The 22206-nt window shown below is 48.6% G+C and overlaps 1 protein-coding gene across 1 annotated transcript; it reads right to left on the bottom strand.

The window, feature by feature from the left end:
• Nucleotides 1-389: 389 nt before the first annotated feature.
• On the bottom strand, nucleotides 390-21948 carry LOC148538553 (DNA-directed RNA polymerases I and III subunit RPAC2-like). Its single transcript, XM_088452576.1, has 5 exons — nucleotides 21806-21948; nucleotides 17618-17715; nucleotides 2871-2947; nucleotides 1961-2043; nucleotides 390-507 (listed from the first exon to the last, which is right to left on the bottom strand). The coding sequence occupies exons 1-5, from the start codon at nucleotides 21845-21847 to the stop codon at nucleotides 460-462; spliced, it is 348 nt and encodes a 115-aa protein (XP_088308702.1). The 5' UTR covers nucleotides 21848-21948; the 3' UTR covers nucleotides 390-459.
• Between the last annotated feature and the right edge of the window lie 258 nt (nucleotides 21949-22206).

Here is a 22206-nt window from a genome sequence, read left to right as displayed (position 1 = left end):
CCACATGGATTTATTTCACCTCCATGCCCACTTGGATGGTAGGGAATGACGTTGGATGGTAGGGAATGACGTTGGACATTAGCGTAAAGATGATCCAGTGTTCAACGTCATTCCCTACCATCCAAATAAATCCATGTAGCGAGCGAAGCGAGCCACCCACCGTGCCCGCAGCGTGCCGAGCCCGCAAGGGGCTGAATAGTATTTCCTGGTTACGCTACTTACGTAAAGATACGGAAGTACCAAAAATCCAAATTTGGCAGGAAAATCCGAACTAATCCGAGCCTGCACGTCCCTACTCTGAAGCAACACTATACTATTACTGCATATACATCCACTCTCCATCTTATATAAAAGCAGTGTGTATTATTTGAAAAAAAAAAAAGCAAGGCTTATTAAAAAATAATATTTTATAATACAGAATACATTAGGAAACATACACAAAATCAGAAGAAATTGGAGTCATTCCATTGGAGTTTCCTTCTGGTCATCATACCGTTTCATACTGGTCTGTAAGGCAAAAACACAACGTAAGAACAAAATTCTCCAAATACACTTTCATCAAGGCAGCCTTCCTATGCTCAGTGTTAGGCTCCATTTACCAAAGCCACAATAAGGTTGATGCTTACAGCCCTATTCTAAGTAAAAGTGGAAATGAAGAGTAACATTATCTGGATAAAACTTAAAATCACAAAACTACAATGTCATTTTCAGCCAATTACCTCTGTGGGAGCCCTCACCCACAGAATTTTTTGTCCCAGTCAAATTCTGGGCTCCTTGTGATGTGGTCATTTATCCCAATCACTGAATGACCACATAGAAACATCACAAAGAGGACTTGGCATTAGTTATTAACCAGTCATTGCCGTATTACAATCTAGATGCACTAACGCACTGATACACAATAGATCATTTTGTCTTTGGACTGTGGAGGAAACCGGAGACCTGGAAGAAACCCACTCAAACACGGGAGAACGAAGTCCACAAAGGTAGTGCAATGGTGAGAAATGAACCCATGACCCTAGCACTGTATAGCAGTAACGCTAGCCACAGTGCCACCCCCCAACAAAGTTTAGACTAACAAAAAGTATGGAAAAGGGAGCAAGGCGTTTATTAGACCTTTCAGTTATGCAGCATTTTAGCTGTGACCACTCATTCTTGTCCTACACCTATATATTTCCTCTTTCGTGGTTCTTTGGCTTATTAGCTGCGTTTAAATCAAATCCAAACCAACTAGTGTGCATGCCCATGCCAAAAAAAATATTATTATAAAAATAATATTATATAAGTGCAAGTGGCCAGTAAAGCAAGGGCCTGTAGGAATCCCTCTTTTCCAAAGATTAATGCAGTCTGGAGTCTTCCGTTACCCCTAAAAAAAGGAACTGGACAAAATAAGGGGTAGTAGAGAAAAGACCCTTCAACTCTCTTCCTACAGCCCACCAAAGAGGAGTGCAAAAAAACTCCCCCAAATGCATAAAACTGAAAAGCATATATAATAGCACGATAAAAAAAATGAAATATATGGGGTTATAATTACTAAGCTTTTTGGTTGTTCAGTCCATGGGGTTTCAAAGAGCAATAATATTAAATACAAGGAGGGTATGATTGCCATTTTAAATCCTGCGGTCAGAACAGTTGTACAGTGACGGATTTTAATATACCCCATAGCGTCCTCTGAAGTCATACATTTGCTTATAGAATTATACATAGGACTGTTTTGTCAACCTTATACTTACACAGCTGACCAGACAATCCTTTTTTTATGAAGGTCTAAAGAGACCAGGTGAGTATTATGGATGTACAAAATGGCATATATTAAATGTAATCCATACACTGGGGTACAAGTCTGAAAGCGACTTTGTATCTTCACTGATATATGCAGAATCGTATTTGAGTAATCGCTGCAGAGCTGTAAATATCAATCAAGAAGTTTGACTATTGCTACTCAGCCGGATTATCACACCTCAAACGTGTTGAGCACGTGCTGGCAGACATCAATGACTTCAGTGAGGCCTTTCCTGAACGGCTCAATCGCTGGCAGCCCGTCTGGAAGAACATGAAAGGAAATACAGGTTACAGTGATCAGACAAGAAGAGCCGCTGCTGCTACCAGCTCACAATGTGCAGAAATATGGCAGCACTACGGGTGTAACCGTTTTCTGGAGAAACATATGGTTACATAGGAGTAATAGCCGTAGTAGCACAATCTGCACACCTCACGAAATAGCAACACTTGTTATGCCCCATATTTGTCCTTTTATAAATCTATAGTTATACTGCCCATTAAGGATTTTTCAATTTTATTTCTGAACAATATACACATTCAAAGTAATAATAATAAAAAAAATATACAACACAAGCTGCTAATAGTAATTATGGGATTTTTTCACTACCCCCTTCAACCCCAAATTGACAAACAGCTTGACTAAATGATGATAAATTAAAGACTAAAGCTGGGTACATGCTACAGGATTTGTTGTGTAATCACGGTACCCGTGACCACTGTGTAGGGTGCACACACAATTTATAGATTGATGAATTGTGTGGTCGCATCATTCCATCAGCTGGGACGATGAAACGCACAACACGGTTTGGTTACATCAGGGGTGTCAAACTCGCGGCTCTCCAGCTGTTGTGAGACTACGTATCCCAGCATGCCTTGCCAAAGTTTTAGCATGCCCTAAAAGCAAAACTGTAGCAGTGCATGCTGGTATGTGTAGTTCCACTGCAGCTGGAGGGCAGTGAATTTGACACTGCTGGGTTACATTAACCTTGGCAGATCTTTACAGTGTGTACCCAGCTTGAGGGGGAAGAGTGGTGCATGTTATACGAATACAGAGAATAAGTGATGAACTGAGACCATCAGGTACATACTTCGCGTTTGGATGCGGAAATTGATTTTGCTCTCGGACGGATGAGTTATACTGTATCCACAGAACTCTATTTCCGGGCTAAAATCAGGAACAGATATAGAAATCAGAAGTCAAATATTGTATATTATGAAACATGAATATCTATAAAAAAAAAAAAAAAGCCTCATAGTATTTATGTATAGAAATCAACACAGTTTTACAGGTTTGTACAAAATTACCATCTTATGGGTAGTTGTGAACATTTGATTTATTGGTGGGAGAACGCTCACTGGGCTCCAGTGAAACACATAAGCTGACAAGTGTCAGTGCATTAGTTTAATATCACAAAAACATCTACCGACACCAACAGCTTATTTAAATACTGCCCTAGGAGAGGGGAACAGTTTAATTGCTGACGTTTCTCAAAAATGTCAGGTTTATTAATAACATATTGCAAATAGGCCTTTACTCAGTCTGTAATATTAAATGATTTTATAAAACTGCATGACAGATACAGTCTAAGCTGGCTGCAAACATATTAAGGAATCCCGGAATTTGCTCTGCAAAACTGGCCCCACTAATGTCCCACAACGTGCATCTCAAGTAGGACTGGCTGTCCTGGCCAAGTGTACCATCAGTGCAGAGGGAAGGCGGTACCACTCTCACAGAATAGACCTTCTAGAGGAAGTTTTGGGGCTTCAAGAATTAACTCCATAATTACCCAACCCAGGCAGCATAATGAGCTGTTGGAGAATAAATTTGTTTGCATTTACTATGGGTAAAATATGAGATATGGTAAGAACTTACCCTTGTAATCTCTATTTCTACGAAGTCCATAGGGTTCCACAGGATACCTTGGGGTATAGGTGTGACGTCAGTCATCGGGCACCATAGAGTTAAGCTTTCAGCCTCCCAGGATGCACTAGGGTCCCCCTCCTATACCCCGCCCCCGAGCCAAGGCACCTCAGTTACCAAGCCATAGGCCGGAGGAGGAGAAGGAAGAGAGAGAAAAAAAAGATCTGGACACACACAAGAATCACATTCTCACCAGAGGGAGACGGAAAAACCGGTGACCAGAGCAAAGCCCATCCGCAGCACAGGTGCGACAGGGCGGGAGTCCTGTGGAACCCTATGGACTTCGTAGAAATAGAGATAACAAGGGTAAGTTCTTACCATATCTCATATTTTCTACTTCAGGGTCCATAGGGTATCCACAGGATACCTTGGGGATGTCCCAAAGCAGTATCCTTTAAGGGTGGGGACGCTCCTGTGCAGAAAGGAGAATCCGCCGCCCGAAGGAAGCATCCTGAGAGGCGAAGGTGTCAAACCTGTAATACCTCACGAAGGTATGGACAGAGGACCACGTAGCAGCCTTGCAGATCTGGACTGCAGAGGCACCACGTCGAGCTGCCCACGAAGGACCCACAGACCTAGTGGAATGAGCCTTCACAGAAGGAGGAACCGGCATGCCTTCATGAAGATAAGCTTCAGAAATAGCCATACGGATCCAGGCCGCCAAAGTTTGCTTTGAAGCAGGCCAACTCTTTTTACGGAAGCCATAGAGGGCAAACAAGGCGTCCGACTTCCTAAACGAAGAAGTGCGGTCAACATAAGTCCTTAAGGCCCGCACGACATCCAAAGAGGCCTCACCCACTGAAAGACCAGGTGAGTTAAAGGCCGGAACAACGATTTCCTCGTTAACATGAAACTGGGAAACAACTTTGGGAAGAAACTCGGGCCGAGTGCGGAGCACTGCCCTGTTCCCATGAAAAACCAAGAAAGGGGGTTTACAAGAAAGAGCCCCTAAATCAGAAACACGTCTGGCCGAAGCAATAGCCAGAAGGAAAACAGTCTTAGCTGTTAGCCATTTAAGATCCACTGAGCCCAGTGGTTCAAACGGCGGTCCTTGGAGAGCCCTCAGGACCACAGCCAAATCCCAAGGCGCCACAGGTGGAACAAAGGGCGGCTGAATGCGGAGAACACCTTGCATAAAGGTGCGCACATCCGGGATTGTAGCAATCCTACGGTGAAACCAGACAGACAGGGCCGAAACCTGTACCTTCAAAGAAGCAAGGCGAAGCCCATGATCTAGTCCCGCTTGTAGGAAGGCGAGTATCCGAGACAGACGAAATTCCCGCGGTGCATAACCTCTCGGTCGACACCACTGGAAGAATGTATACCACACGCGATGGTATATCCTCGCGCAAGACGGCTTCCGAGCTCGTAACATGGTATGCACCACAGAGCTGGAAAACCCCCTGGACCTCAGCATGGCTGTCTCAACAGCCACGCCGTCAAAGACAGCAGAGTCAGGTCCGGGTGAAGACAAGGTCCGGTCGTAGCGGCAACCGCAGAGGACTGTCCACGGACAGACCCTGAAGGTCTGAGAACCAGTGCTGTCTGGGCCACGCGGGAGCTATCAACAGGAGCGTCCCTCCTTCCTGTTTGAATTTCCGGATTACCCGTGGAAGAAGGGAGACCGAAGGGAACAGGTATGCGAACCGAAACGTCCACCGGACGGACAGAGCATCCACCAGAGACGCCCCTTCGTCTCTTGTGCGAGACCCGTACATCGGCAACTTGTTGTGCCGGGACACCATGAGGTCGATCTCTGGAAGACCCCATCTGTCCACCAGCAGTTGAAAAACGTCCGGGTGCAGGGACCATTCCCCCGGATGAACGTCCTGGCGACTTAGAAAGTCCGCCTCCCAATTTAGCACTCCCGGGATGAAGACCGCTGATATGGCCGGAAGATTGCGCTCCGCCCATACCAGGATCCGAGAGACCTCCACGAGAGCCGCCTGACTTCGGGTTCCTCCTTGCCTGTTTATGTAGGCCACGGTGGTAGCGTTGTCCGACTGGACCTGTACCGGACGACCCTGGAGAACCCGATGTGCCTGCTGGAGAGCATTGAAGACCGCCCGGAGTTCCAAGATATTGATTGGAAGCTCCGCTTCTGTCGGCGTCCACCTGCCCTGGAACAAGTGTGGACCCGAAACTGCTCCCCAGCCCCGAAGACTGGCGTCCGTTGTCAACAGGACCCAATTTGGAACCCAGAACGGACGTCCCTTGCTGAAATGGGTCGTCTGTAACCACCAGGCAAGGGACAGGCGAACCTCCGGGGTGAGCACTATCATCTGGGACTTTAGAGACTGAGGCAGCCCGTTCCACTTGGACAGGATCAGGTGCTGCAGAGGTCTGGAGTGAAACTGGGCATATTCCACCATGTCGAACACCGACACCATGGAGCCCAGAAACCTCATCGCCGAGTGTAGAGACACCCGGCGGCTGTGCAGACAACTGCGCACCCTCGACTGTAAAGCAGAGATCTTTTCCCCCGTCACGAAGATCCTTTGCTGTTCCGAGTACAATAAGGCTCCGAGGTGCAGAATCCGCCGAGACGGGATTAGAGTGGACTTCTGCCAGTTGATTAGCCAGCCGTGCCGTTGCAGTAGTGCAATGGTCAGGTCCAATTGGCGTAGAAGGAGCTCTGGAGATCCTGCCACCAATAAAAGGTCGTCCAAGTACGGCAACATGCGGACTCCCTGCAGCCGCAGAGAAGCCGCCATGACCGCCATCACCTTGGTGAACACACATGGTGCTGTCGCCAGGCCAAAAGGTAACGCCCGAAACTGGAAGTGGTCGCTGCGGATTGCAAACCTGAGGAACTGTTGATGGCGCAAAAGAATAGGGACATGCAGGTAAGCGTCCTGTATGTCCAATGACACCATGTAGTCCCAGGTTCCAGCGCCAGAATGATGGACCGTAGGGTCTCCATCCGAAACTTCGGTACCCGCAAAGACTTGTTGAGAGCTTTGAGGTTGAGAATCAGACGATACGACCCATTGGGTTTCTGTACCAAAAAAAGATTTGAATAGAAACCCTGGCCCCTCTGGGAGAATGGAACAGGCACTATAACTCCAGCCTGGAGCATAGTGTGCAATACCTTCCGCAGCTCCGTAGCCTTGTTCCGGTCTGATGGTAGATCCGTGGTGAAGAATCGAGCCGGGGGTCTGTGCCGGAAAGAGAGGGCGTACCCGTGGGAGACCACCTCGAGAACCCAAGTGTCTGTCGTAGTGGCCTACCAACACTGGACGAACTGCAGCAGGCGGCCTCCCACTTTGGGATCCCCCAAAGGGAGGCCCGGACCGTCAGGCCGCAGGCTTGTCATATGGCTTGGGGGCTGGACGTCTGGTACTCCATGCCTGCTTCCAGGGCTTGGCCGATTTCTTAGGGCCAGCCTGTCGAGGAAAAGACTGTGGTTTGGGCCTGCCCTGGGCCCTATAAGACCGAAAGGATGATGGTCCAGAACCAGAAGGAGCAGCGGCCGACGGGAGACAAGCCGATTTGGCTGCCGCCTGCGTGGCCACAATCCTGTCCAGATCCGGACCGAAGAGAACTTCTCCGGTAAATGGCAATGCCTCCAAACCCTAACTGCGTCCGCCTTCCAGGATCGCAGCCACAAGGTGCGACGAGCAGCCACCGCTGCTGAGGAAATTCTAGACACCAGAGTACTAATGTCTAAGGCCGCCTCGTTGATATAAGTGGCCGAATCACGGAGATTACCAATCAACTCCGCCTGTTCGGCAGGACAGTCGGAATCAAAAGACGCCTCTAATGAATCCGCCCAGCGCTCCATCGCTCTGGCAACCCAGCAAATGGCCATAGCCGGCCGTGCTGCCCCCCCCGCAAGGGAATAAGCGGACTTCAGGCAGATCTCCACCTTGCGGTCCGTAGCATCCTTAAGGGAGGACATGGATGGCATCGGCAATGTGGCACTACGGACAAGACGGGTCACGTGAGAATCCACCTGTGGAGGGGATTCCCACTTTGCAAAATAATTATCCGCAAACGGATAAGCCACTGCCAGGCGCCTCTGCGGCTGGTATCTTTTGCCAGGCTGTTTCCACGCCTCCTCTAAATGGTCCACTAACTGACCCGAAAGAGGAAAGACTGTGGCATCGCCCTTCACATCTTTAAAAAAGGCATACTTGGATTTAGCTGCTGGGGGAACTTCGTCCTCAATCACCAAGGCTGTGCGGACTGCCCAAATAAGTCCAGGAATATATACCCTGGACTTAGCGTCAGCGTCCTTAGTATGGAGAGGTTCCTGATCGTAAGGATCCAGAATCTCCCCATCATCAGACGTCCCCTCGTCATCCTCATAAGGAGCCGACGGAGACGCCACCGGCCGTTTATGTGGCCGCATCACAGGCTCCCCTTGCAACACGTCCGACAAGTGCTGTACAGAACTCGTCAGGGAGTTAACCCACGCCGGCTCCTGAGAAACCGGGAGCGGGGAAATAGGGAGACTGTGGGGTACCACCAATTGTCTTGGGAAACCCTGCATGGGTGACACCACTGACTGCTGGGACAAACCCATCGGCGGAAAGGCGGGCTGCGGAGCAAACTGGCCCACTAAGGTTGTAAGCGCCTGAGCGAAACAAGCCCAGGGCGGCTCCTGTACCGGTGCTGTAACCGTAATAGGCCGCGCCATAGACAAACACTGCCGGCAGAGGCCCTCCGCGCTACCCTCCCCCTCCGCTAACGGTACTTTACATGTAGCACACTGTAGTCGGAGAGGAAAATCACTTTCAGACATGATGGCACCAAGTATGTGACCCCTCTCACCAATTATATATTAAATAGGTGAGAGACCACCCTGCAACACCGCACCGCAAGGGCTTAGCAGAAAGGACAGGGACAGTAATAAAGCTGACAGTTAGAAGAAAAGTTACAGGCAGCAGCGCTAGCACAGTCACATACAATGCAAAGAAAAATCAATTCCTCCACTAACAGCGCTGATCACTCAACTACGCAGACACAGGGCCTGGTAGGACACAGCGCAGCATACACAGACCTGACCCAAATCGGAGGAGAGGTATGCGGGGGGACCCAGACCACGATGCTTCCGTCCAGCGCTTCCAGCAGTGTTCACCATGCGTTGGAAAGATGGCCGCCGAGGATCAGAGAGGAGGCTGGCCTGGGGGAGGAGCGCTGCTACAGGACCAGTCGGCAGTGTGCAGAGAGGGCTGTGTGCAGCGGGGGAGGCGCCGGCTGTGAGACAGGGAAGGCGCGCTCCCCTGGCATGCATTTAACCCCCGGGACGCCGCAGCACTACCGCTCTGCTGCGGTCCGCTGTCCCAGGGGGTAGTGGAAGCGCAGGTTCAATACCTGGATCCACGCTTCAGCCAGTCCCCAGGGAGCCCCCTGCCTGGGGACTCTGGACCATGTGTCAGCGGGGACCCACCGCGGGACCCCGCTGCTTACCTGCTGTCCCCCTTGAATCCAGCCATGGTCCGGAACATCTGAGGTCACCGCTAGCTGTGACGCCAGATGCACACCAGCATCCCCGGATCGGTACTGGCGTTCTGGTACCGGCGGGGGTGTAGGGAAGACAGCATGGACGTCAGGACTGACTGTCCATGCTGTTCATCCAGATGTGCAGCCACAGCTGAATGAAGAAAAAGCTTCAGGGGTTCTTCTAGCCCCCACTACAACAGGTGCACCCGACTCCGGCCGGGCACCAAACTAAACTGAGGTGCCTTGGCTCGGGGGCGGGGTATAGGAGGGGGACCCTAGTGCATCCTGGGAGGCTGAAAGCTTAACTCTATGGTGCCCGATGACTGACGTCACACCTATACCCCAAGGTATCCTTTGGATACCCTATGGACCCTGAAGTAGAAATAACTTATCACCCGAAACATTCTTCATTATCTCCTCTAATTCCAGCCAGACAAGAGCGTTACCTTAAATATGCAGCATAGACTTTTGGAAAGTACGGTCTGCTGACCAAGATGTGATTACTGTGTGCCACCACCTAAATGGCTGAGGATCTAGCATCTAAATGGGTAGCGACTTCCATGTAAGATGACGGATACAAGTATATGGGAGGCAAGCTGTAACAACTCCACCCTAGCAGTGCAATTTTGTAGCCTCTTCAGAAATTATTCTGCCAAACTGAAAGGACTTGTCAGCAAAGCAGCTGCAAAGACTGGCTTAGGCACCAAACCAAATGGGGAAAATAGGCTCAACCTCGTCTAAAATATAACAAGATTGCTTTCTAAAAAGGGAGATTGGAAGTTTACACTGGTCTTGTGAGTTCTGAATTTTTGGAAGGGCTGCCAAATTATCTAGAGATGAGCCAAAACATATACTGCATAGACCCAGAAAACTGTAGTGCACACCAATTCTAGAAAGTATCCCCTCATTTACGTGCTGGGGTTCCTGATGGGTGGGCTTCTAGACAGGGTGGATGTCTCTGAACAATATAACCAAAATGAATTATATTGGTTGGTTGATTGGAATGAATCCTGAGAATTTTAAACCAAAATGCAGATTCCTTTCACCCCACAATATCAGTAAATTTCATTTATCTGATGAAGTGGGCAGCTATGTTATATCAATTAAATATTAATTGTTTGGAAATGAACCCTTTGCAGGAGCAGTCTGTTGTCCATTTTGGACACAAAGTCCTACCAACCAAGCACCTCTCACATGAATATCCTATGGGACTAATATTTGAACACTACTAGTGAACCTGCAGCCAAAGAGTTTACCCCTCATCTTCTGCATTACACGTGTGTCTGACTAATCTATCAAAAGACTTGGTAACCGGGCAACACTGTAAGAGGGTCCTTCAGAATTGGCACACCCACAATACTACTCATAAGGTTTCAAAATCACCCCCAAAAAGAGATAATCAGACGATCCCAGCAGACATGATAATGGTACCCGTTTTGGCCACATTGCCTCCAAACGTGATCAGTTGTCAGTGGGTAAATGGAGTGTAGATTCAGGGACCAAATACCAACGGGAATATGTCTTTTAAGCACCTTCCTTAATAGTCAGGTTAATAGAAGCATTGGCAATACGTTGAATAAGCGTCCACTCCTCCTGATCCAGGCACAGCCCTAGATCATCAACCACGTACTGTAAGTTCAGAGATTTAGAAGTCTGCAGATAATGGGGAAAACAAGAGATATGGTAAGAACTTACCTTTGTTATCTCTGTTTCTACGAAGTCCATAGGGTCCACAGGGTGACCTTGGGGTATAGCTGGATCCTGGATCCTCGGGCACCACGGAGTTAAAGCTTTTAGCTGCTCCCAGGATGCACTTGGGTCCAACCTCCCCTATACCCCGCCCCCGAGCCACAGGCACCTCAGTTGGTAAGCAGCCCAGGCCGGAGGAGGAGACGAAACAGAGAGAAGGAAGACTGGAACACACAAGAACCATACTCACAGAAATGGGAGACGGAAAACCGGTGACCAGTCACAGAGCCCATATGAAGCCAGGTGCGTCAGGGCGGGTGCCCTGTGGACCCTATGGACTTCGTAGAAACAGAGATAACAAAGGTAAGTTCTTACCATATCTCTTGTTTTCTACTTCAGGGTCCATAGGGGTCCACAGGGTGACCTTGGGGATGTCCCAAAGCAGTCCAACTAAGGGCGGGGACGCTCCTGTGCTGATAGGAGAACCCGGCGCCCAAAGGATGCATCCTGAGAGGCAAAGGTGTCAAACGCATAGAACCTCAAAAAGGTCTGAATGGAAGACCAGGTGGCCGCCTTACAGAGCTGAACAGCAGAGGCGCCACGGCTAGCAGCCCAAGAAGGGCCCACGGACCGAGTGGAATGAGCCTTAACAGAGGCTGGAACAGGTAAACCCTCCTGCATATAAGCCTCAATAATAACAGAACGAAGCCAACGGGCTAGAGTCTGTTTGTTGGCAGGCCAACCCCTCTTGTGAAAACCAAAAAGGATAAACAAAGAATCCGACTTCCTCACAGAACTAGTCCGGTCCACATAAACCTGGAGTGCCCTTACAACGTCTAAGGAAGTCTCCCCAGCCGAAAGATCAGGTGACTGAAAGGCTGGTACAACAATTTCCTGATTAATGTGGAACCTGGAAACCACCTTAGGCAGGAAATCAGGACGAGTGCGAAGCACCGCTCTGTCCTGATGAAAAATCAGAAAAGGGGGACGACAAGAAAGCGCCCCCAAATCTGAAACCCTCCTGGCAGAAGCAATTGCCAAGAGGAAAACAGTTTTAAAAGTTAGCCACTTGAGCTCCACTGACTCCAAGGGCTCAAAAGGAGGACCCTGTAAGGCCCTAAGAACCACCGCCAAATCCCACGGGGCCACAGGTTTCACAAAGGGAGGCTGGATTCTCAAAACACCCTGGAAAAAGGTGTGTACGTCCGGCATAGCAGCGATCCTGCGCTGGAACCACACCGACAGACCAGACACGTGTACCTTCAGTGAAGAAAGACGTAATCCTAAGTCCAAACCGGACTGAAGGAAAGCCAGAATACGCGAAACTCGGAACACCTGGGGATCATAGTTTCTGGCCTCGCACCACTGAAAGTAAGTGTGCCACACTCTGTGATAGATCCTCGCGGAAGCAGGCTTGCGCGCCCTCAGCATGGTGGTAATAACGGAGCTAGAAAAGCCCCGAGACCTCAGGACGGCTGTCTCAAGAGCCACGCCGTCAAAGATAGTCGACCCAGATCCGGGTGAAGACAGGGCCCCTGAGACAACAGGTCCCGCCGTTGAGGTAGGAGGTACGGAGCGTCGATGGACAGGCTCCGCAGATCGGAGTACCACGGCCTTCTGGGCCACGCTGGGGCCACCAGGATCAGTGTGCCTCCGTCCTGTTTGAACTTGCGCAGGACCCGAGGCAGCAGAGATATCGGAGGGAACAAGTAAGCCAGTTGAAACAGCCATTTCACCGACAGCGCGTCTATCAGACTTGCGCCTGCGTCCCTTGTCCTTGACCCGTACACAGGCAGCTTGTGATTGTAACGGGACGCCATCAGGTCCAGCTCTGGCAGCCCCCACTTGTCCACGAGTAGTTGGAATACCTCTGGATGAAGCGACCATTCCCCGGGATGCACATCGTAACGGCTGAGGAAGTCTGCCTCCCAATTGAGGACTCCTGGGATGAAAACTGCCGAGAGAGCTGGAAGATAGCGCTCCGCCCAAGCCAGGACGCGGGACACCTCCGACATCGCAGCTCGACTGCGAGTCCCTCCCTGGTGATTGATGTACGCCACCGTGGTGGCGTTGTCTGACTGCACCTGAACGGCCCTTCCGTGAAGAGCGGTGCCGGACGACTGCAGGGCTCTGTATACTGCCCGCAGTTCCAGGATGTTGATGGGAAGAATCGCTTCCTCCGCCGACCAACGACCCTGAAGTGACAAGGAGCCTGTCACCGCCCCCCAACCCCGGAGACTGGCATCTGTCGTGAGCAGAACCCATTCCGGGATCCAAAAGGGGCGCCCCTCCAGGAGATGCGCCGTCTGCAGCCACCAGGCTAGGGACAGACGCACCTCCGAGGACAACACCAGCATCTGAGAGCGGATCCTGTGTGGCAATCCGTTCCATTCTGAAAGAATCAGCCCCTGCAGGGGCCTGGAATGGAACTGGGCAAACTCCACCATGTCGAATGCCGACACCATGAACCCCAAAACTCTCATCGCTGAGTGCACCGACACTCTGCCACTGCTCAGACAACTGTGAATCCGCAGCTGTAAGGAGGAGACCTTCTCTGGAGTCAGAAAAATCCGTTGCTGACGAGAGTCCAGCAGGGCCCCCAAATGAACCATCCATTGTGATGGGATGAGGGAGGATTTCTTCCAGTTGATCAACCAGCCGTGCGCCTGTAGACAAGCGACCGTCAGGTGGAGATGCTGGATCAGTACCTCCGGGGAGCTTGCCAGCAAGAGGAGGTCGTCTAGATACGGTAGCAACCGTATCCCCTGGCTCCGAAGGTGAGCCGCCATGACTGCCATCACCTTGGTAAATACCCTTGGTGCCGTGGAGAGACCAAAGGGTAGAGCCCTGAATTGGTAGTGGTTGTGGAGAATAGCAAACCGCAGAAACCGTTGGTGCGATGTTGCTATAGGCACATGGAGGTAGGCGTCCTGGATATCCAGGGAGACCATATAATCCCCCGGTTCCATCGCCAGTATGATGGAACGCAAAGTTTCCATCCTGAATTTGGGAACCCTGAGAAACCTGTTCAGGGACTTCAAATTGAGGATGGGGCGATGAGAGCCATTGGGTTTCTGCACCAGAAACAGCGTAGAGTAATACCCCATCCCACGTTGAGACTGTGGTACGGGTATAATGACCCCCGCCGTCAGCAAGGCCTCTATGGCTTCCTGAACCTGCAAGGCGTTGGTTTTGTCCTGAGAAGGACTTGTGCAAAAAAACTGGCAAGGCGGCCTGTGCCGAAAAGACAGGGCGTACCCCTGGGAGACCACTTCTCGCACCCAGGCATCCGTGGTGGTATTGTGCCAGCACTGGGCGAATTGAAGAAGTCGGCCTCCCACTCTGGGGTCCCGTCCCATCACGCAGAAGGCTTATCTTCTGGCTTGGAAGAAGGGCGCCTAGCACTCCAGGCTTGCTTCTTTGGCTTTGAGGCGGTCTTGGGTGCGGACTGCCTCGGGAAGGACTGACCCTTTGCCTTGCCCTGAACCCGAAAGGAACGAAACGCCGAGCTCCGGACCTTAGCAGGTGTAGTAGCTGAAGGGAGGAAGGCTGACTTGGATTTTGCCAGGGTATCTACTATTTTGTCCAGGTCCGGACCAAATAGTAATTCCCCATTAAAAGGTAAGGCCTCCAAGCCTTTCTTTGAATCCGCGTCTGCTCTCCAAGACCGCAACCACAAGGATCTACGAGCAGACACTGCTGCCGCCGAAACCCTAGAGGTCAACAGGCTAGCATCCAAAGATGCTTCTCCAATGTAGGAGGCGGCATCTCTCATCTGTCCTAACAACGCCCTCTGGACGTCCGGAGATTCATCCGTAAACGTGTCCTCCAAGGCGTTGGCCCACCCCTCAATGGCCTTGGCCACCCAGGAGATGGCCATGGACGGCCGGGCTACAGCCCCTGAGAGAGAATAAATAGACTTTAGACAAGTCTCCACCTTCCTGTCCGTAGGATCCTTCAGCTAGGATATAGACGGCAATGGCAAAGTAGCACTCCTGATGAGGCGTGTTACATGGGAATCGACTGCAGGCGGAGTTTCCCATTTCTTACAATGCGCTTCCGGGAATGGATAATTGGACGCCAAGCGTTTCTGTGGCAGGAAACGCTTACTGGGCGTCTGCCAGGCCACCGCCATGTGATCAGTCAACTGATCAGACAAGGGGAACACTGTAGAAGTAACCTTAGCTTTTTTAAAACTAGGATACCTTGACTTGGGAGCGGGTGCCTCATCCTCAATCAGAAGAATAGCCCGCACCGCCTTAACCAGAGCTCGCACATTGATGGAAGACTTAGTGTCTACCTCCTGGACTGAGGCATCTGAGGCTGAGTCATCCTGTACTTCACCATCATCCGAGAACCCCTCAGAATCCGAAAGATGCGCAGCCTGTGCCATGACTGAGCATTTAGACGCCCTGGAGGGCACGTCACTGCGCAACATCGACTGAAAAGCCGAAGATGCTGCCGCCAAATCTTGGACAGTGTGGGAAAGCGCATCCACCCAGGGTGGAGGAGCTGTCACAGGAGCCTGAAACGGCACCACAGCCGGCTGTGCCACAGGGGTGGACTGAATATACATTGGCAACCCCGCATAGGGACCAACAGGCTGAGACCCCGGGGGAGTCTGCAATAATTGTGGGACACCCGGGGAATGGGGGATGGCAGGCTGGGGCAACGCCCTAGTAGGGGCGGCAGTCGGGACCGACAGACGGTCCGCGATGGACACCAGCACCTGGGAAAACATCGCCCATGGTGGCTCCTGCGAAATGGGAGGTTTAGACGTACCAGGGACCGCCTGGCACCGTCCGCACAGGCCGTCCTGTGACAAATCCTCCCTATCCACTCCTGCAGAACAGCGCCTGCAGGAGAACAATGCTGGAGCCCCGGAGTGCTCAATCTCCTCCTCAGACATGACTTAGGAAGAAAACGTGCGCACTCACCAGTGTGCTGAACAACAGCCCACAATATGGCTCCGTGTAGCACACAACTGTATGTGACGGACCTCACAAATACGTGATCTATATAGGTGAGGTCAGTAGAAACACCCTTCCCCCGCACACCTGTAGGGCTTGTAGGAGAAGGAAAGGGATAGGTACAGGCTGACAGTAAGTAGAAATTAGCACAGACAGGCAGCACTAGCAAAAGTCACATACCATGCAGGAAGATATACTCACTGCACCTTTCCACTACAATCAACCTCCCAGATTCAGTGTCTGGGAGGGCTATAGCGCTGTGTACACTGTCCTTGTCGGGGGAGAGGTACACAGGGGGACCGGTCCGCGTGCTCCCTGAGAGTATCCACGCTGCCAGTAAGAAAATGGCTGCTGGAGACCTCAGAGGAGGAGTGGCCCGAGTAGCTGCAGCTCAGCGACGCTAGACTCCGAGCTGAAAGGCGCGCTGAGCTGAGGGGAGGAGCCGCTGACAGGGAAGGCTTCCTCCCCTGGCTAGCATATTTAACCCCCAAGGTTGCAGCATCCCACTTGCCGCTTAATTACCCTGGTGGTCTAGTGGTCTGGCGGGGTATGCCTCCGATGGAGGGGGGGCCCGCCGCCACCGCTAGCGCCCCCGGTCTGTCCCCTAGACCGGGGGCATGGGACTGCATATGAAAGGCATTACCCGCGCACCGCGCACCGCTAATCAGCGGTGCGCGGCTTACCTGATCTCCCCGGCGTCTTCCGGCAGCAGTCCCGGGGGAAGCCAGAGTCCGGCTAGTACAGACTCTGGCTTCCCCCGCCGCGATCCCCAGTTCAGTGCTGGCGTCGCGGCGCCAGCAGGGAGAAGGAGCGGCAGCGTGGGCGTCTGTACAGACAGCCCATCGCTGCCGCTCTGGAGAAAAAGAAAAAACTGTAGTCAAAAAATAAATAAATTTAACTAAGTTAAAAAAGCTTTAGGGGGCTGCTCCTGCAGACCCCCCCCGCAGGGTGACCCGACTCCGGCCGGGCACCATCTTAAACTGAGGTGCCTGTGGCTCGGGGGCGGGGTATAGGGGAGGTTGGACCCAAGTGCATCCTGGGAGCAGCTAAAAGCTTTAACTCCGTGGGGCCCGAGGATCCAGGATCCAGCTATACCCCAAGGTCACCCTGTGGACCCCTATGGACCCTGAAGTAGAAACCATGGTAACAAATTATAGAGATGGTGCCCCTCCTTCCTGGGCCATAGGTGCAAAGGCACTCAAAAGAGGTAAGCTGTCTGAGCCTGGGTGTCCCGCCGAATAATTGGATGAGCTTTAATTTGTATGTATGCAAACAGCAAACTGTCTAAGACCCCATATCCATCACAGAGAATGTACGTGGTGCAAAGTCACCCTAGATATGTGAGAGACTACTAACTCCGCCGACTTGGATCCAAGTGTTTGAGAATGAGAGAATTCATACCAAAGAGAAGTGTAGGTGTTGCCAAAGTGGCATCAAAGGGGACCTGAATGAAGCTACATGTCTTCTTAATCTATCCCAGGTGTCCAGCGTATACCGAACACAAGAGGTTTCATAGTTGATGCTGGTCTCAATCGCGAAAGAAACCAGTGTTAAAACCAAACCTCCTGATCCCCCACCAAAGCGCTCTCGGTATCTACCAAAGTGGACAATCCTTTTAAAAGGTGGAGGTCATCTGATCACCAACCAATGCAGTTTATGATCGTTTTTTACATTTTTAGCTCCAGGTTAATATAGCATGTGAGCATATGTATATACTACTTCTCCTTACACAGGAAACATGGGAGTATGAGGAGGACATATACAACTTTCATCAGTTTACACTCTTATATGGACAACAGGAGCTCACTTCTTCATGACCATATAGCGCAGAGAATTTCCCAGCGTGTGATCTTCTTCATGCAGCACAAACGTCACACAGGACTCGTCTGTCCCATTAGCCTGGACCTTTAAAAAAAAAAAATAATAGGAATGGCGATAAGACTTTAAACAGCATCTGGTAATAACCGCTCCTCAAACTATTTGTTAACATTAATCCAACCAAGAGAAACTAGTGTCCTAATGTATTACAACGACACAAATATTTGCTCAAGCCCTTGGTTGAAATGTCCATAGTGGCTGATTGTCATGGGGATGGCATTTTATCTGACAAGGTCAATTGGGAAAGAATATGATGGCTGGAAAAAATACAGGTGCTCTTAAAGTCTTCAATTTAATGTTCCCCTATACAGCAGCATCCTGTATTAGAGGTACCCATATATACACATACATAATACATACTATATGTAAAAAATGTACCACCCTCAGACATTCCCGGCTTCAAGGTAGCTAAACCTGACCAACTGACTCTACAACAATATCAGTGTCTCTGGCATTCCTCATGCTGAGCTCTCCCTTGTCTGAGAGTCATTAAGTCATGGCTTGTACACTTATCGGTGGATGACAAGCGCATCATTAAAAACGGAATGTATACCACATATATGCTACTATGTATGTACTATGGTCTCCTTTTCCCTTCCTCCCTCTATTCCAGTGCTTCTCTAAACCAGTGCTCAGGACACGATAACAAGTGCATGTATTCCAGATCTCACTGGAACACAGGTGTATTCATTACTGACAAATATTAAACGTTAAATAGGTGATACTAATTATTTCACATGCGATTCTGTAGAGACCTGGAAAACATGCGATATCATGCCCACACACGGAGCAATATCGTTCAAAACCGTCAGATCGGCCGCTATATCACTCCGTGTGTTGGGGCCTTTAGCGTGCTCAGAGGACTGGGGAGCCTATACATCAAGGATTTTTTTTTCATAAAACTATGTGGAAACTGCAGTTTCTGCATCATTTTATGCATTGTTCCTATGTACTAATGGCACAATGCAGGAGATTACACAGAAATGCGCAGTGTCAGCTTTCCCTGGAGAAGTTTTTCACAAACTTGAAAGACCTACTAAATCCCAAGGATACAACTCACAGTGGCAGAGGTAACCGCAAGCGCTGTCCCTGCAAGTTTCACTTTGTACATAGCCGGTATATTTTCATTAAAAATTTAATTATCCCCTGCAATATGGATCCTTACTAATTGCAGGTGCCGCGATTATTAATACATAGGCCCCTAGATTTGACAAGCACTGCTCCAGTCCCTATCATTAATGTAAACTGTTTGGAGCTACACTGTCATGTGATATTGTAGATGTTTTTCTTACTTTGTATTTTTTATTGCATCTCTCCAATAAAACTTAAATTTAAAAAAATAAAAATAGAATGAATACTTTATGTTGTTGATACCCATCGTTGTGCTCAAAAGCCTTAACACCATGTTGAAAAATGTTACAACATATGTCAATTGTAAATAGGTTTACTATACGCTGCCAGTGTAAGTTTACATTTAATAATAATATATTAGTTTTTACTACACAGCCTGAGCTCACATACATTACTGAACGATGAAGCATGATTATTTTGTTATATATTTGAGACATATCTAAAGCTTGCATTTTATTTCAAGCTGTTTTACCCATTTTCCCAAAGCATGTGAGCTCTCAACAAGAACTGCTTGGTAGAACAGGTTTCAAAGCCTAAAACTAATTGTCCACTAGGTGGCACTGTTCAACTGTTTTTTTATTGCTGAAAAAGTATTTTAAAAACAGCTGCACTACAATTGTTTAATATCCATTGTTTAAATAGTTTGCATGACATTACCATAGGTTACAACAAGCGTGTCTAATTGTATATACTTCAGGCGTCACTGTTCCTCCTGCCCTCTATGAGGATGTCTGGTACATGCACCAATAACGTTTGCATGCTTCAACAATAAGGAGTGCACGTCATCCTTAATTTGACAAAGGTTATATTTTTTTGTTTCCGATGGTAGGATCAGTTGCAACATTATTGGACAGCCTTAAAGTAGAAAGGGTTTTATGTTTTTTTGTTTTTTTTGGGGGGGGAGAGAGTTCCAAAAATTATTCAACTACTGAATTTGATCAATATTTAGTTACACTGGGCTTTCAGTTCTTAATGCACACAGATTGATAAACGAGACGGAGTCAGCATCCCGGCGGTCGGGATGCTGGCAATTGGAATTCCAGCTCCAGAATCCCGAGTGCTAACATCCCTACAGGATTATGTTTGGGGTTAGGGTTTGGCACTAGGTGAAGGGTTAGGATGCAGGGGAGAAGGGTGAAGGTTAGGGTACTTACCAGCATGCGTCGGGATTTTGACTGACGGGATGCCACTGTCAGTATTCTGACTGCCAGGATCCTGTACCCAATCTAAAACGGGTTCCGGACTATAGATAGTAAAAAGTTCGACAGGTACAAAAGGTCGACATGAAAATAATCGACACATTTTTTTTTTTAATTTTTTTTTAGGATTAGGCACTTACCCAGACGTTTTAGAGTTAGGCACCAGGAGGGAAGGTTAGGGTGAAGATTAGGGCTAAAATAAAAAATTTTTAATTGTTGACCATTTTCATTTCGAACTTTTGACCCTGTCGACCATTTTTACCAGTCGAACTTTTTACATGTCTAACTTTAGTGTGTCTGACTTTTGTCTGTGTCGAACTTTTAACCTTGTCTAGCTATTAACTGTCTAACATTTGGTGTCTATCTAGACATTGTCTAATGGTGCATACACACGATCAGATTTTTCCTTCAGATATGAACGATAACGATTTAAAAATCGTTCAGTCGTTCATATCTGAAGGGAAATCGTTCATATCTGACATGCCTGAACGACGGACGATCAACGATGCGCGTTCCCGTTTGTCAGATAACGATATCTAACATCTGATGGGTTTGCAGTCAGACTTGGACGATTCCATTCATTTTAATGCAGTCAAAAATCGTTCAATCGTTGAAATCGTTCAAAACTTTGGTAAAATCGTTCAAATCTTTCAAATCGTTTAATCGTTCAGTCGTTCATCTGACAAATCTGACAAGTCTGACAAATCTGACCGTGTGTACGCTCCATTAAGGTGCATACACATGTAACGATTTTGTAACCAACGCTTATCTGTCAGATTTTCCCTTGAAAAAGTGAACGATTTTTTGAAGTGTAATAAACGATTTTTACAAAATGTTCCTTCCCTTAATGAAAATCGTTATGTTGGACAGTCTGAAATGAACTACAAACGGGAGCGTACTTGAACGATTATCGTTATAACTCAGAAACTGAACAATTTTTTTAACAATTGAACGATCACAGAGTTGTTATAGTTAAATCGCTCAAAAAATTGTTACGTGTGTACGCACCTTAACTAATTCCTGTCTCTCTCTTATACCACAGCCCAACCAACATTCCCCTACATACATTCATTGACTGCCATCATGTTTTTGGATACAAATGTGTGCAGGTCATGAGGTTACGAGTGTGACAACAAAGTTTAGATGTCAGTTTGCGGGTTATTTATTTTTACTTTTTGTTTTTATGAAAACCGACTAATTTACTTTTGTTACTGATGTTTTAATATAGGCTTAGATGTCTGACAATTAAAGTTTGCTAACATTCTCAAACACAAGTGCTACTGTAGGAAAAATGTTCCTTATAAACCTATTACACATCCTCATTACAATCTACCCCTGTTAATTAATCTTTTAAAAGATAATAAAGTCACTTTTAAGACAGTTTAAGGAAGGAGGGTGAGGCGCAAGTGACAGACAAAAGGGTTCATCATGAAGTTTGGAGATGCACACTACAGAATAACACCCAGACTTGCTCCACCTTCCAATTCATTCTAACACCGGCCAATCACCCCAAATTATAGTCAGCAGCAGTATATTATAGTTTTACATTTTACAACGATAATGTTCTTCAATTGCTATAACCTGGACTGAGTAAGGTCATTTATATCATTTCAAAATAATGAAATAATAATAATAATAAATGATATACATAAACTCATTGCACAAGAGCAGGGGGACCAGGCTGTGTGTACGTGTGACGGGAGGCTGGGGGCACATCTCTGGGTCACAATACAGAGGATGAAGCGGCTCTTACACCGCACACACGGAACAATCTCTCCCTCCCATACCATCTCCAGCACCGGCTTCTTCTCCGCTCCTGCTGCAGCCATGCTGCGCTCCCAGCACCGGCGCACACTGTCCGCATCACCAGCAAAGTCGCGCTGTCCGTGACGTCAAACACCTCCCCCCTGCCAAAGCGGTTCTGGGAGTTGTAGTCTCAGATTAGCAACCGTGGGGAACATTGCACAATACACTTCTCAGTCCATCAGGGTTGAGTCATAGCCGTCAGATCAGGTGTTTGCTCAATTAATATTTGAAACAGTTTTTTTTATACAGGATCTAAAGACCTTACTGTATATTACAGGGAAATGTCAGGGATGACACACACACGTGAAGTTAATCAATCTTAAAGATCGTCCCCACAGGTTATATTCCCCCTCTATGCCCACTTGGATGGTAGGGAATGACG

The sequence above is a fragment of the Taudactylus pleione genome, unplaced genomic scaffold, assembly GCF_031769625.1.
Source record: "Taudactylus pleione unplaced genomic scaffold, aTauple2 ptg000039l, whole genome shotgun sequence".
NCBI classification, from domain to species: domain Eukaryota; kingdom Metazoa; phylum Chordata; class Amphibia; order Anura; family Myobatrachidae; genus Taudactylus; species Taudactylus pleione.
The sequence above is the reverse complement of the archived record's forward strand: the minus strand, read 5'-3'. Positions and strand labels throughout refer to the sequence as shown.

Coding starts and splice junctions, on each gene's coding strand:
- LOC148538553 (XM_088452576.1), bottom strand. CDS start 21,847: ATGGCTGCAGCAGGAGCGGAGAAGAAGCCGGTGCTGGAGATG. Junction 2,044..2,870: donor TTTCCGCATCCAAACGCGAA/GTATGTACCTGA, acceptor ATGTTCTTCCAG/ACGGGCTGCCAGCGATTGAG. Junction 508..1,960: donor ACGTGCTCAACACGTTTGAG/GTGTGATAATCC, acceptor TTTGCCTTACAG/ACCAGTATGAAACGGTATGA.